The 17150-nt window shown below is 32.1% G+C and overlaps 1 protein-coding gene across 12 annotated transcripts in view; it reads left to right on the top strand.

Annotated features, from left to right (window-relative positions):
* RBM26 (RNA binding motif protein 26) overlaps nt 1-15842 on the top strand; it is a 77785-nt gene extending 61943 nt beyond the window's left edge. For 7 of the 12 annotated variants that reach the window (XR_006785683.1, XR_006785682.1, XR_006785685.1 and 4 more), the window contains 4 exons: nt 7021-7134; nt 8729-9893; nt 10503-10560; nt 14195-15842. Coding sequence is in view for 2 of the 12 variants with exons in the window: in XM_045838965.1 (XP_045694921.1) it covers nt 7021-7134; nt 8729-8818 (204 nt within the window). In the remaining 10 variants the exon portion in view is untranslated. Of the gene's footprint in view, nt 1-7020; nt 7135-8728; nt 10163-10502; nt 10561-14194 lie in introns of those variants that run through there. The other 5 variants (XR_006785679.1, XR_006785680.1, XR_006785681.1 and 2 more) reach the window with 5 other exon arrangements.
* Nucleotides 15843-17150: the final 1308 nt, after the last annotated feature.

The raw sequence follows: 17150 nt of genomic DNA, 5'->3' as shown, positions 1-17150 counted from the left end.
TAATAATAACAGAATACTTTTAGTATTAGGCTAAGATGGTTATGGTTTGATTCTTACTAGTTAGAAGATGGTTCCTACTGCTTTATTTTCAATTTTCCTATCACCATCCCATGTACTAAAAACAGATTAGTATCCAAACAAGACAGAAAAAAGTAGTCTCTTCCCATGACTGGTTAGAATGTTGTTTTTCCTACTCTGAATTGTTCCTATACCTTTGTAAGATACAAGGATCCAGTTTTAGAAAAGGATGGTTAATCTTCTGTTTCATAGAAATCAGTCTCAAACCCAAAGAGGTGTATTGTAGTAGACCATCCTGTGTGGTGTGAGCCTAGCCTCCTGTGGCAAACATTTACTGCAAAATAACTTCCTAAAAACCATCCTAAACCTTCCAAGGACCAGTGTAACTGGTTCAACCACTTTGGCCTTTCCATTTGCAAATATCCCTCTTCTGTGATATGATTAGCAGCATTGGCTCCTTTGTTTTCTGTAAAAGGTAAGCACCTAAAGTAAACCTGTGCATCTGTAAATGAGGACCATCAGGTAATAGGCGGAGAAACCCAATAAAGGCCTATTAAGGCAGAGGCCGCAGCTTTTGCTCCCCTTGAGAGAAAAGCCATGCTGTCCCTTTTCCTCCACCGAACTTGGTAGTCTGTGTGAATGTCTCATTTCATCCATAATGATGCGGACACTGCGGGCCAGTATCTGCATCGGTGTATAGCTTTTTATTTCAAAAGGAAAAAGAATCTTATTCTGCTAGTACATTTTTGACACTTGTGCTTCAACTCCCAGTAGTTGTGAGGATTCACTAATTCACAAATTGTGAAGTACTTAGAACAGTGCTTGGGATATAGTAAATCCTCTTAATGTTAGCTATAGTTTAATAACTATTAAACTATAAACTATTATTTAATAACTTTTAAACTATTAAACTATTATTGCGGGGTTTGTTTTTTCCAGAAAGAGAAATGTTTGGAAACTGAAGAAAGACAAGAAAGAGGAAATGATTTCAAAATTCTTATTCTTTAGACCTGAAGTTAGAAATAAAAAATTGGGTTCATAGAGAATAGTGCAATAACAGCTAGTAATTGATGGGGCTGACTGAATAATAGTAAATTAATAGCAAGAACAATATGTGTAAGTGAATTCAATCATGAGAAATCAAATCATATATATAGCATAGTCTTTTGTGTATGTTTTTACTGATTCACTTTTAAGTGATGCTATATGATAAGCACTGTGCTACCAGAATTAGTAAATCTAAGTCTAAAGCTTGTTGGGAAGTGGCCATGTAGCTTGGACTCCAGAGTTTAAGGAATGGAAAGAGGTCTTTCCCTGTAAGTTCTAAAAATTAGATTTTACCTTTCTTTTTTTAATTTGTGGTCCTTTAATGTAATTTCTGCCTAAACATTGTATACTGTGGTTATTACAAACATTAATAAACTTGGTTTTAGCTTTCTTTTATAGATTAGTTTTAATCATTATGTTTACTAAAAATGTAAGGTACGCTAGGGTGGGATTGCAGCTTTAACTCTTCTGACCTTAGGTCAGTTTTCCCAGTTTTTATAGAACACTGGTTTCTGCAAGAGCTCCACTAGCAAAGGATTCTCTTGTTAGATAAGTTTGTGAAAAGCTGCATTTTATGTATTTCAAGTAGATTGATAATCTGAGCAACTTGAAAAGGAGAAGGTAAACACATCTGTTTAATTTTGCTTAACTCTTTTTTTTTCCAAATGCTAATTATTTCTAGAACCATTTTCCATGTAGGATAACTGAACCCACCTTATAACTACTTTTCATTCCTTTTTCTTCCTTCATCATTTGTCAGATCTTTAGCCTTTTCCCCCTTCTGTTGTGCATATGCCTCCTTCCTTAGTTTTTATTTTGTTTCAAACTTTGAATGATGATGTGCAAGAATAAATAGGCAAAGGTCTAGGACAAAGCCTATGAATGAAATGCTTTTAACAGTTATCCTTTACATTTCACAGCATAGAAATTAGAATTATGAAATGAACCCCTATGCTCATCATAGAGTTTCAGCAGTTACCCACACACAGCTCATCTTATTTTGTTCATAACTCACCCACTACAACATTTCAATTTATTTTGGAGCCATTCTCAGTGATATAATTTCATTTGTAAACATTTCAGTGTATCTCTCAATGTTAGAGCCTTAAAAACATAATCCAACATAACTTATTACACCAAAAAATAATTGATATTTTCTAGCAATTATTAAATATCCATCAGGGTTTACATTCCCCAATTTTCTTCTTCTTCTTTTTTTAAACTCACTTTGTTTAAGGGTCTAGAATATGGTTCATATTTTGAGATATCTTGATTGGTATCCTACAGTCATGAACTCATAGATCAAAACATTTCATGGGTATTGATCCATTTTTCTCAGTTATTTATGTAGTGTCCAACTTTTGGTCAGCAGCTGGTTTAAAAGTTTGTTTCTGAGTCCTTTTGACAGGACCCTAATGGATTATGATAGTATCTTTCCTTTTGGTATGAAAAGGTGTTCTGGGTTGATCTTACTCATTTTCTCTTCCAGTCCTGGGAATTGGCCATTTTTTTTAAGGAGCTCTGATTTTTTTTTTTAAGCTGAGCAAAGGTATTTAGAGATGACAGCCTGAGTACTAGGGGTGCTCATTACTACTGAGTATGTTACAGTCACTATCCTTTCCAGTGGTCAGAGCTAGGAGTAAAAAGTATATACATACATTCATGAACACACATACACATACTCACATGTATATTCTCATATATATACGTGTATAAAGAAAATTCAGAGCTAATATTTTTCCCTTTAATTCTGAACTCTGTAGGGTTTTGTACACATATGCACACACGTACTCATAGAGAGGTAGGAAGAAAGAAGAAGAAGAACTTGGACTAATACTTGCTAGTTAATTCTGGATTATATGCTTTTTACTGCACTTACATAATCACAAGGGTCTCTGTATCTCTTTTTCATGCTAAAAACACAGCATTTCACTGACAACAGCATAATTAGTTATGCTCTGCATATGTCTGAAAATAAAAATATCACCTTTACCACAGATAATATGATTGCTGAGAAGAAAAGTTTAATATTTCTGAGTTCTGTATGGTTTATTAATCAGGTATATACTGTGTATACATATTTCAAAGTATTTGTAGGCATTGAGACCATTTTAATGAATGTAAAAATTTTAAATGAGGAAGGAAATTTTAGATGACAATCATCTTGTCTTTCTGACTTATTGTTATGGTTGTAGTTGTACTTTATATAGTAATTAGATGAATTAACAACCCTTTTTTAAAAAAAATTCCTTTTCAGTTTCAGAATATGGTTCAGTAAAGTAGGGGTTATACAACTCTTCAAAAATTATTGAATTTTGACAGCATACATTAATGTATTGATAATGTTCATTGTGTTAAAGGTTGATGGTTTATACATTTGAGTGTTTTTTCTACTTTAAAATATAGCTTTAAATTTTAGTTTTAAAATCAATGAATTTTTTGGATAGATAATACATGGTCATGACATAAGAACTCCAAAGGTTGTGGAATAAGAAGTAAATTGTCTTCTCATCCTTTTCCTTAGTTTTCTCCCTGCCCAGACATTACAAATATATTTAGGTGTCTTTTTTTGTTGATGTTTTCATAATGAGCCTATAAATCTACAAGAATATATCTTTTCCTCACAGAAATGATAGTGTATGTGCAGAGTTCTTTACCTTGACTTTTTACACAATGCCAGTCTATCCTCAGATAATTTCATATTAAGAGCTGCCTTATTTCTTCGTTGTCGCATAGGTATTTCATTATATGGATGCACCAAATGTAATCAGCCGTATTGTCAGGCTTTGTTTTTATTCTTTTACTGTTCAGCAGTGAAAGTACTCTTGGTGCATATTTATCTGTACACATGTGAGTATGATTATAGGGTATGTTCTTGATGCATTACTGCTGGGTGGAAGGATATGTGCATTTAAATTTTTAATGGATAGTTCTGAAATTGCCCTCCATACTAGGTTGTACCATACTTGCTTATCTACCAAAGATATGTTTTGTAAACATTAGTATTTTTAACTTACTGAACAAAGTCACCAAATATGTTTGAGTGCCTTTTCTCCACACTCTTGCCATAGTGTGTACTATACATAGCAGTTGTACCAATTTTCTTACTTAAAAAATCCGTGGGTATGTAAGTCATAGTGACATATCAAACAGTTTCATTTTTGTAAAATAGCAACTCATTTCAGTTTTATTTCACTTTTCTCTTTATCAAAGTTGAGCAGTTTTCAGCCAATTTCCAAGCCAGTGTCTGAAATCACTGTTTCTTTCCCTCTTTCTCTTTCCTTTCTTTCTAAAAATAAATAAACAAAATCTTTAAGAAAAACTAAAAAATAAAAAGCCAGAAAGACAAAAAGCATCAAAATAACTAGGAATATTCTAAAAATTATGAGGAATGATCATTGAATTTATCATGAAATAATTAATATAGTAATGATATGGAACAGGGTGGTAATAGAACACAATAGAGTTTAGTAATAGACCTAAGTAAATACAAGAATTTTAGCAAATAACAAAAGAAGATGTTGTATTTAAATCAGGGAATAAACCAAATTATTCATTAAATAATGTTGGGATAACTGACTGGAATAAAAAAGACATATGTCTTTATTTTTTTATATCAAACTAAATTCAAGTTGAATAAATTTTGTTTTGTTTTAATACCTAAGACTAGGAACAACTCAGGATCTCTGAAAATACTCTTAGTGTGGCGAGAGCTTTTTACGTCCTTGCAGAGAATCTTGAAGCTATAGAGATAAATGTTGATAAATTTCAGTTTATGAAAATTTAAAACTTCTTTGTGGCAAAAACAGCAGCAACCCTTCCTCCTTGAAGAAAAACATGCATATAAAGAAAATATCCAGTTGAGAAAAAAATTATTTTGTCATGAATATGACAAAACTATTCAAGAAATTGGTTTAAATATGATAAATAAGTGTGTGTGTGTGTGTGTGTGTGTGTGTGTGTAGCCATTCAAGAAAAGTGATACATTTATTGGTATGGATATAGAGAAAGGATCTATGAAAAACATGGCTTAATAATATAAAAAGAAAGTAATAAAAACTGGTAAAGTATGCTTCCACATATGTATCATACATATGTTTGTATGCAAACCCTTTTAGTATCTATGTAGGACTTTTTTTCAAGCTCTTCATTGAATGGTGGTTACACTTAAGGATGGAGTAATAATGGATTATGTTTTTCATTCATGTGACTTGAAGTTTTAATTTTTTTTAATTTTTTTTTTTAAAGATTTTATTTATTTATTTTTAGAGAGGGAAGGGGGGGGAGAGAGAGAGAGAGACAGAGAGAGAGAAACATCAATGTGCGGTTGCTGGGGGTTATGGCCTGCAACCCAGGAATATACCCTGGCTGGATATCGAACCTGGGACACTTTGGTTCCCAGCCCGCGCTCAATCCACTGAGCTACGCCAGCCAGGGCTTGACTTGAAGTTTTTAAAAAATAAAATGGGTGAGTTGCAGAAGAAATTTTTAAATTTTAAAGATTTTATACTGAAGAAGGGAAATAAGGAGGATACATAGTAATGGAAAAAATACAATAAAAATAAATTTAACAAAAGATTTTATGTTACAGATTACATGAAATAAGTTTATATCTTCAAAAGGTTATTTAAAAAATTTACACAGCAAAGTGGCCAAGTTTCTAACGGAACAGTTAATGGAAAGCTAAACATACCTAGCTTTGAAAATCATCCTGTAAATAATTTTAAAGTTAAAACTTAAGAGAATTGTAGACTTGCCTTATAAATATGAAGAAGCATATGCTGAATATAGAAATTTATAATATTAGGTCACCAGAAGTTTTTGTCAAGAACTTACAGAAAATGTCACCAACATTTTTTGCCTTTTTAGCTGGATGATGAGTTTTTTTGAGTAAACATTTTGCATGAGACCATTGGAATTCCTTACAGTAATATATTTTTATGTAATAGTTATATCTTCAAAAATTACAAGTTTCTGAACTTAACTCTTATGTATTAAGTACTTAAAAAATTAGTTACATGACATTGTGAGAAGGCTGTGGACTAAAGACTGCTGAGCTGCATTTTGAATCTTTTAAATTTATCATAAATTTATATGTACAGATTTTAAATTTTTTATACCTGAGGACTTTAATATCACACTACTCATGGTCAGATCCTTGAACATGTAACTTTTTACATTTCACATTATGCTGTACTTTGACATTGTGCTATTTTGTTTTGTTGCCTACTTTGCTTTATATTAGTCCATGTTACTTTAACTTACACAATTTCCAAAGCAGCCACTTAATGTGGCAAATACTTAGACTTTATTACTTTTGTTTTATATGCCACTCTGAAAGCTTTGTAGAAAGTACTTCAGTTTGTAAGAGAAAAGTTCAGGATTTGAGATATTTATATTTTATTTATATTTTATAACAGTAATATATCAAACACTTTGTGATCACGTGATGTAATTGAAAAATAATGTGCTATTTTGTACATGAAAAATTATACTTCTGTTAAAGTTTTCTTAGTTATAGTTACTATATGTGCCATTTGTAAATTAAGAATTAAAATGCAGTGAATAACATTTAGCCTGTTGATTCTAATTTAGACTTTGATTCAGCATCTTGAAGTACTTTGAGACTGTTGCCTTGAATGGCAATTATCATTGTATTGTAAACATGTAGACATAGTTCTTCTAGTCAAATCGTGGCCAATAGTGAATTAACTCCAATCAGTTACGAGAAATTGTTCTTGTTTTCTTTGTAAAGGAATTCCCAGTCATTATACTGATGTTAGAAATAACCATAAAAAGTACATTATAATATGTCATAAATAGAGAATAACCAGAAAGCAAATTGACAGCTGTCTTCACTGTGTTTAGCTAATTTAATTTAAATATTAAATAACATTTTATTTTTTTCTTCCGAAATTATTAATGTTTTATATTCCCATGTCTTAATTATTTTAGGCTGCTGTTCATGGAGCTCGTTTCAAAGGGCAGGATCTAAAACTGGCATGGAATAAACCAATAACTAATATTTCAGCTGTTGAAACAGAAGAAGTTGAACCTGATGAAGAGGAAGTATGTTTTTGTTTTTCACTTAGTTTTGTCCTTACATGTTCACATTTTTATATAAAATGTATTTATGGCTATAATTTAAACATAAACCTTATTTCTGAGCCATATTTCAGACAGGGATAGCAGATAAATGCAGACAACTTTATGTTTTCTGGATTAATGAAATCTGTGGATTGCTAATCCAAAAAGAATACATTAAAATCACCCATACTCAGTTTTCATTTACCGTTAGAAGAAAATAATTATTCATTAGATTTTTATCCACAGGAACTTACAATATTTCAGGTTCTAGAGTATGCTCAGTTGCTTTATTAATCTTTCAGGTATCTTTTATTTTAATTTATACTGTTTTAGGTCACTAGAGTGAATGGCTGCTATATTGTAGACACTGTGATAGGCATAAAAATGAATAAGACACGGTCCCTATCATTAAGGAGCTTATAATCTGCAAAGGGGGATGGTGGTAACAGACACAAAGAAACTAATTATAATAAAAGGCACACTGATATGCTGAATAGAGATTTGAACAATATGCCGTCGGAATCCAAAAGAAAAAGTGATTATTTTCATCCAGAAGAATCTTGAAAGGAGTTGCTAACAGTGGAGCTGAACCCTCAGTGATAATAAAGCTTTCCTTAACTGAGAGAGCTGGGATGGGGAATATAGTTGAGAGGATATTTGAGTGGAGGGTTGGTGTGGAAGATTACATTCTTCTTGAATAACAGCAGTTAGTCTGATGACTTGGACTTGTGAGCATAAAGAACAGGGAGCCCTTTGAACAACCCAATATTAAGAATAAGCAACTCTGTTTTGTTTAATCATTAATAAGCTATAGGAAAAGGTGAGGAAGTTAAGAAATAGAGGTAAGGTAGGGGCACTAAAGGAACCCATGTTTTACGTTTAGATTTTCATAGTGTCACTTCACTTTGTTAGAAGAGCATTCAAGGCTGTTATACATCTCCATAGTCAAATGCAAGAATAAATTGTGTCTTTTGAACTCATATACATGATTTGTCATTTTATATTTTAGATTATACCTATGTCCTTCCATGAGTTTGAATTGAATGGGGAGAAAAGCAGGAGAGCTCCTGGTATTAGGTATTTTGAAAAGTTTGAAAAGCAGTCCTAGAAGGTCTTACAAAAGGAATAGAGAAAATAAAGGAGTGCTATAAAGAAAATGTTTGTTTACATACAGTAGAAAATCTGTATAGATTTTTATATAACTTGTTGGTTGATTTAGTGTCCAGAGTTAGGGTAAGTCAGAGAAGACTTACTGATGTTTTCTTTAAAAAAAATTCTAAGCAGTGTTTTGCAGAAGGTAGCATCATTTGGTAAAGAGAGGCAGGGGAAATGGCATGTACAAAGGCTTACTTTGATAATTCTTCAGTGCCTGTATGATGCAAATGAGAATAGATATTGTAGAGAAACCACTGAGTCCATAAAGGTTGCTTTTCTTTGTTTCTTGAATGTTCTAGCTATAGAAATACCTTTTTTGTATTCGACTCTGTTGGGAGAAATGTGTATTTAAAAGTGTCACCTTTTTCTTTTTTTTCTTTTTTTTTTTGGTGTAAATTCCTAAATGCATTTTAACCTAAAGTTTCAGGAAGAGTCTATGGTGGATGACTCATTACTTCAAGATGATGATGAAGAGGAAGAGGACAATGAATCTCGTTCTTGGAGAAGATGATTTGACTGATCATTGATCTACATGTGCTAGAACTCTACCTGTGTTTCATTAGTATTATCTAATGTACTTTTACATATTTGTAAAAACAATTTTTGGTAAATGTGATGGAGATGGATTTCACAAATAGACAAAAGAGAAGAAAACTACCTTCTGATCCTGTATTTTGAAAGATTGATGTTTGCATTTTATTTCAGTAAACAGTTGCTAAAGACATACTAGAAACATGCAATGTTTTTATTACAAACTTCTACTGAACATTATGGAATTCTTTGGGTTCTTTGTAATTTAATGAATAGGTCTGAAAACTTATGACCAATACTTGTTATAACTTAGAGGATTTTGTTTTACTCCAAATAAGGAATGAATTTGCATTTAAAATCTTAATGAATGTTTTCAAAAATGAATAGATAACATAGTACTCTAACTAAAATCTCCAAGTATGTACTCATATTATTACATAGTAGTATGCTTAGGCTTTACTATGTATTAGCCTTTTGTTGGACTTGTGTATGTATTTTACCATATGGGTTTCATTGATAATGGTGTATAACTGCTTTGCATATGACTCCCTTCTTATGCATTCAGATGTTTAAAATAAAGTGGAATGGTCTCTTAAAAAGAAAAGAAAAGAAAAAAGTAATGACAAAAAAAAAAACAAAACAATACAATGTTCCTTGATTTAAAAAAAAAAAAGAGAAAAGAAAGAAAAGAAAAAAAGTTAAAGTAGACCATTCCTGATGGTAATATACCCTTCCCCCCAATTATCACAAAAGGAGCTATAATCACTAACCTACTCTTAATAATAATGGTTACTGGTACCTTTACAATAATGTACAATCCAATGTTTAAAATTTATACCACTTCAGTTTGGTTTGATCCTATAAATTTTCAACAGATGTCTTAAAATTTAAAAGCAGGCTGATTAGTTTGGACCCAGACTTCAAGTAGAGCTAACATTTGGTGAATAAGAAAACCATCACATTACATTTTGGATGTATGAAAGAAAACTTGACCATTTGAAGATGTATGAATAAAGAAATGTACTATAGATACTGCTTTAGGAAAACACTGTTTGGTAAGTGTTTCAGTCTGATATTTTAAGTGTGCATTTCCTATACTGTATAAAAATCTTTGACATTTGCAACAATATTGTGATATTTTATGTGGGTATCTCTGGCAAGTGAACATGATCACTTAAAGTTGATTCAGGAAATAAATGCATACTTTGTAGAATGAGGGGGTGGGAGATGATATATTTACATTTTTTAATTCATTTCGGTTACAAGTGTTTCTGCTCCTTCTGAGGTAATAGTGATTACATTAAAAATCACATTACAAACAGCACTTTCTTTACATACTGTGGTCCTCACAATCACAAACTGTAATTCTACCACCCATAGTCTTCGGCCAGTGGGGTGACTAGTGGGTTTGTTCCATACTCAGGGTTAAAGTTACTTACATACATGTTCTTGATAGTAATACTATTTCATAGGAATATTTTGACTTATAATTGATACATTCTGTTTGTATTTAAAATTCTAAAATCAAATTTCTTTTGTCAAAATGGTGACTTTACTTGAAAACTTCTTTATTTAGATCTGTGATATACTTTTATATAGTCTCTTGTATGTTGACTATGTGCTATTCTGATTTGTTAGGTAAGTTTGTTTTCTTTTCTTTTTAGTAGTCGTGAAAGTGCCAAATTGGCAGAGGCTCACGTTTCTTCTCTTTACACCAAACAGGTATTATAAAGAAAGAAAATCTTTTAAAGGCCAGTTAAATCTCCTTGATGATTTTTGGCTTCATAATCTGATTAGTAAATTTTTGCCTGATATTTTAAAAGTTACCGTAAATCACCTTATAAAGTAACTGAGATTACCTATTATTTATTTAAATTCACAAATAGGTAATTACTTTTCCTAGTTTTACATTCTCTAGTAAGGTAAGCCATTTTGCTGTGAATGAATCTGAAGACAAGTTTATTTTAGTTTGGTCCTGAAGTATGGGGATTAAATACTAGCAACATTCATTAGGCTCACAATTATATTTTTATTAGCATTAATATGATTTTATAAATATTAGATTTTCATTGCTATTGAACTGTTAAAATTAATATGTTTTCAAATACTAGTATTCTACATGTACTTTCATCTGTTCTCATTTAAAACTGAAGATATCCCTTTAAGGTGGTTGTTAATTTCCATTTTACAGATAAGGAAACTTGGGCTAATAGAAATGGAGTGACTTGTCTAAAGTCACAGCTGGTCATGGGAAAGACTAGGTTTGAATGTATGCATTCTGGTTCCAGTGCCAGCTATCAATTTTTTTGAAAAAACTCTACATTGCTACCTCCTTTTTAATTATTGATTGAGCATGACATCATGTGTGCAATAAATATGGTAGTTCTTGCACAATATTAGTAGACTTCTTGGTCATTAGCCAGTTTATACCTTTACCCTCCCTTTTAATACAGCACTTTGTTCATATCTCTGTTACAAGTACTTATGTTGTAATACAGTTTATCTGGTTTATACATCTGTCTTCCCCACTAGATTACAAGCTCCTCTAGGAAGGGGACCATGTCTTATTCATCTTCTTATCTCTAGTGATTATCACAAAGCCTGACTCTTATTGGGCACTAAGATGTTTGTTGGATGAATTAATGAATGAATGCATATTTGAACCTCCAGTAATGGAGTGGCAGTTACCTTCCTTGTGAATACTTACCAATTTTTCAAAAATATCTCTTGAAGGTCTTCTCAGTCATTGGGACCATTTTGCCAAACTGTTGCTATTAAGCATTGTACCACTGAGGTTACAAATGCTGACAGGAATGCATGTGTAGTCCTAGTGGAATATCTGTAACAATTAGTAAGCCATTAATATTTTAGGGAATTAAATGTTGTAGGCAGCTGCAGGAGTAAAATGGCTTTTTGGTTTCGGAAATGGCAAGAGCCACCAATCTAGTCCATCCTACTAATGTTTTATATCCAAAGATGACCTAGCATAGAGTGCTGGACAAGGGTTAAGAGATTTAGCTTTTGGTCCCAGCTCTGTAACTCACTCTGTGACCTTAGACAAGTCTCTTAACTTATCCAGGGCTGTTTCCTTGTCTGTAAAATGAAAGTGGCTGGACTAGATGATCTCTAAGATCCCTTTCACATCTGTAGCTTCCCTGGTGTATATAAGTGTTTAATCTAAAACAATTTAATACATCTATACCAACTCTGCGTACGTGTTGCTGCTATTGTTTCTATCTTATCAATAGAAACAATTTTGATTTGATTATCATAATTCATATTATATGTCTTAGTACAGTTTTGTATGTGGTATTTTCAAAGCTTGCCTTTGCCAGCACAAATTCCATTCAGCCTATGAAGTACAGATTAACTTCTGTATTCACTAGCATGTTTCCTCTCTACTTGCAACTTTTCCATTCACTTCTGAACTCAAAGTTTTAAACTCTTTCCTTATTATAATATGCTACCTAAAATGTGAAACATATTTTTAATTACAGTTATAACAAGTTTTTTGCTTTGGTACAGATCTAGGCTGAGTTGGGACTGAAAAAAGGATTGAGAGTGATGTAGGTAGATATTTGTTATTGGAAAAAATTGAGGGAAATTATGTATTATTGGTTAAAAGATTGAATAGGGTTGTCTCAAGGGATGGTTGAGTTGTTATTTTACATATTTCAGTATTTTATGTCTTTGCCTAAGCAGTGTTTTAAATGTTGTTGGATGAGGTAATATTTTCAAAATTAATTTTAATATTTAACCAATCCCCAGGCATTTATTGAAATCATGTAGGAATGGGAGAGTATTCCATGGTTCTTGTTTTATTGTAATATGACCAGATGTATCATAGTAGTTTACTGTGAAGACAAGCCTTCACTTTTGAGCTCATTATCTGTAGAAAGTATTGCTGAGCTTAACTGAAGGAGATTTCCTGTCATTAGAACTGTTTTGTGAGGATGGCATTTCCAGTCATACTTGGAACAGTAATCATTGGTTCTAAGGGTTACAGAAAGAAAGCAAACAGTTGCATGTTTGGTGTGTTAAAATATCAATGGCTATATTACAGAATTGTACAAACTTTATCATCTATTTTCTTTTTTCCCCTTACCTGTAATGTGAACTAACTATAGAAAATAATTTTTACTATTTCTAGAATTTATGTAAGTACTATAGTAAACTATTTTTTCTTTCACAAGAGACTTTTTAGCCTTTTAAAACAAAAATATACTGCATGAAATTCTGGTTAGTTCACTTTTTGGTCTTTCTCAGGGTTTTTCTTACTTTTCTAAAACCCTATAAATTTAAAAATAGAAATTTAATCTAGTTTTAAATTATGAGTATACTATTTGAAAGGCAGGAAGAAGATTTCCTTTTCCCAGACCTCAGGAACTGCCTTGCTCTTGTATACTTCTTGAACTGGTTAGTATGCAGGTTTTTAGAGAAGAGTAGGTTTTTTACTTGCTCTGATTCTTATATACCTATCAGATGACAGGAGATAATTTTCCAAAATAGCTTCTTCAAAGTCCTAAAAAACAAATTTCGGAGAACATGACTGCCATTGCTCAGTAATTTCTAATGAAAACATAGCTTAGTTGAAAAATTTCTAATTTGGTAATAAATAACTTTCTTGCACTTTGTAAGTATGATGTTACTACTTAGTATAATTGAAAATATTTTTTATTTTACCTTTTTGGTATCATTTGATTATATTTGCTCCTCCCTAATCACTCTTTCTTGTTACTTCATCTCTCCACTCCCCTCCCCATCATCCAAAATTAGTCTTCCTTTTTATACCAAGGACTGTCTCATTTTGGTGTGTTCCTTTTTATTTTTGTTGTTTAATCATTGTGCTTAGTATAGAATTTTATGTCATATATAGTGTGACTAAAGAATGAAATGATTATCATGTGGAATTTAAAGAAATTAGATATACGTTGCAGTTACTTTGAAATCTTCAGGAAACAATTATCTTAATTGTTTTTGCTTTCATTTTTATATATAAAATCTTGACATTTGTTCATGATTTTTTCAAATTACTTTGCCTACCCACACCTCTAAAAATTTGCTATTTGGTTGGTTACTACATTTCCTAACGAAAATTTTTAGATCATAGTCATGTGGTAGGGCTGTGATTTTTGCAGCTTAGTGTTTTAAGGAAGCATGATGCAGAGAGGTTTTGTTAAAATCATTTTAAGCCATAGTTGATCTTTTGTGAAATCTGTCTACAACATTTATTTTGATTCTTTCTCAAATAGACTTTTTTGATGTTTAGAAAAATTGGAGGTCAGTTTATGGTGTGATTCAATTTTTAGATTTATTTACTATTTTCAGTTTTTTTAATAGTCTTCTCTTTTTCCAGCAGAGAGAGACCATCATTGCCTGAATTTAGCTTTGACTACAGCAGCAAGATCTGTTCCCGTCTGGAGACGACTGTTACAATGCTACCACCCTGGCATTTCATGTTTGCCCTTTATCTATTTGAATAGGTGTTTACATGTGCTACAATTAGCGTTTTATCTTTACAGTTTCTAAGGGCACATCTGAGTCCAGAAGTATATCGGAGTGTCTGCTTTGTTTTACCTTATTCTTAAATATTTTCCCCCTTACTTTATAGCCATTTATTTTTTTATACACCGTAAGAAGGCAAAAGACCTCTTGGTTTCCTAATGTGACGTAAGTTCAGTCTCAGCCAAGTTGAGAATTGTGTCCAGGAAATCTGTAAAGCTGTGATGCTGTTTTAATTCACATGAAAAATTTAGAGTGAAGAAAATGATTAAAATGTTAATTTTGGGTTTAGTTTAATTTTGAGAGGGGGTTCAGTGGTGTACGTTCCAGAGTTAGAATAGTCCCTTAAAATGATTTCAAACAGATGGTAAAATACTTTTTTACTCACCCTTGCTTATTTCTTCTAAATATACTTAGTGAAGTTGTTCCCAAGACCACTTACCTGAATAATTTTTTTAATATTCTTAGGTCTTCAAAACCAACAGTGAGACAATTTTTTGTCTTTTCAAGTATTGCAGAATGACCTGTGGAGTATAAGTATTGAAAAAATATCTATTAAATGTCTAACTTACACAGTTTTTCCATACTTTCCTCGCACTCACGACATCAAAGACAATCTTAAAAGCAAGGGGAAATAATGTTGTGTGTTTAACATTGTTAAAGACCATAGTTTTTCTATCTTAAAAGGTGTATGCCCATATTATTTATTAATAAGCAGTATGGCTTAGAATTATTTATAGAGTATGATTCAGTTTAATCCTAGGTATTTACCCCAAACACCCTTTTTATAATGGGCATCAATTTCAAAACCAGTTTTCAGGAAATCAATTTTTGAGTATTTCAGACCCTTGTGAGGCATTTGAAAAGTTGGAGGTTATACTTGGTACAAACTCTTCATTGGAAAAGTCCAAATGGCAGTTGATTATATTCACCCTTGTTCATGCTATATTTTCCTTTTGTACGCGTATGCAAAGTTGACTGTTCTGTAAACATTTCTTTCTTGAGTATGCGTTGCATTTGTCTTCATGAAAAATAAAAAGAATGAACACATCAGTCATAACGTAAATGATCTATTTTGATCCACTTTAGTTGGAGACAGCATAGTTAATATTAGGCATGGTATGAAGGAAAAGTACATACTTCGGAAGGTCTTCTAACATAATTATGACCTAATATGTGTACAAGGCCTTTTTAAAAATAGACTTTAGTTTTAGTTTATATTTGCAAACTAGCATATAGTTGCAGGGAATTTGTAAATATTTTCCCAGATTAATTCAGTATTTTTTCAAGGAATGATTCTCTGCCCGTCCAGTAATGGTTTATGTGCTGCATTAGAAACCCAAAGAACATTGTCTGCAGAGGCCATATTTGCTGCTCCCAGTTTTAGCTGGTTGTTGGATGTGGACCACACACTACCGCCCTCAATGTTTTTTTGTCATCTTCCTGTTTTTCCCTTGCCTTTAAATTAAAAACAAAATAAAGCAAAACAATATTGAACTTACCATTTGGAATCAGAGTTCAGGTGATTTGATTCTCAAGATCATTGCACTTTTTAGAAATTGCTGTGAGATCCAGTAGGTCAGTTACATAAATTCCCATGTTGATGAATTAAAGATAAGGATTTCTTATTTCATTTTCCTGAGTAGAATTCTCATGGAGCTCTGTGTAGTTAACTGTGCAGAATCACTTTTGTGTAATTGAATGAAGCAGTTTATCTTTGCATGATTGCATTATGGAAGCCTTTTTATATATATCTTTATATTTTTCAATATACTTGGATTTTACACTACTAGCTGCTCTAGTCATGCTATATTTGTTTTTCTAAAATAGAGTTTATAAATATTTATGCTCAAAATACAGATCAATTGAATATTTTGGTCTTGTTTACAAGGTAAATAATACTTTAAAGTGATGCAGCCTCAGAGTGTCTTAGGAAAAAGTCATTGGTGCTATAAAATCTTTCAGTATCATTTTTGAGCCTGTTTTTTAGACTTTGCTAGGCTTTAATCTCTGATTGCTTGTGACTTATTTTATTCTCAGAGCATAATTATAAAAACGTGGTCGGTGGTTAGTAAAGAGCCCAGCCCATTAGAAACACCCCATAATTTAAAAATAAGCAGAGTGACATCATATTTATTTGTGTCCAGCTTCCCAAAAGAAAATAGTTTGTTCAGTTTGTCATCAGCTCTTTTGAGTAAGAGGAATGGTGTCAACCTGGCCAGAATTTTAAAAAAAGATCATTTAGCTTGGCTCAGTTTTCCTGTCTCCGTTTCAAATGGAAAACTTGTCTAGTCCCCAAATATGGTGTAATCCTGCTCTGCTCTAAATTCCCATTTGTCTTTTACTCAACAAGATGCAGGGTAATTCTTAAGTATTTATAGAATATTTGATGAGTTGAAAGAGATGTATTATTTACATTGTACAAGTTTTGTGTTAATGTGTGGATTGTTTTCTACATCCACAAGACTTCATTCCAGCACCTTAGTGAATGTTCTTAAGATTCAATTCTTAAGTATCAACAAAGCATTCATAGATGTGATGTTTATTTTTGATTCTCAGAATCCTGAAACCTGTTTTGGGTGTGATAGAACATGTCTGGCACAAGAGGTTCTTTAATAAGTGGTTTAATTTAACTCAGTTTCTGTGGATTGTTGAACCTTAGAACACCAAAGGAATCTTTTCTTGTCTGGAGACTGGACTGTTACAGTTTTTAACACCTGTGCCCATACGTGTCCATTTCACCAGTGTGTGTTGGCATGGGGAAAAAATTCCCTGCTCTTTTAGTGGAGCAAAAGTAATTGGTGAAGCTG

This window comes from Phyllostomus hastatus, unplaced genomic scaffold, assembly GCF_019186645.2.
Source record: "Phyllostomus hastatus isolate PE091 unplaced genomic scaffold, TTU_PhHast_1.1 phas_contig_29, whole genome shotgun sequence".
Lineage (NCBI taxonomy): Eukaryota > Metazoa > Chordata > Mammalia > Chiroptera > Phyllostomidae > Phyllostomus > Phyllostomus hastatus.
The sequence above is the reverse complement of the archived record's forward strand: the minus strand, read 5'-3'. Positions and strand labels throughout refer to the sequence as shown.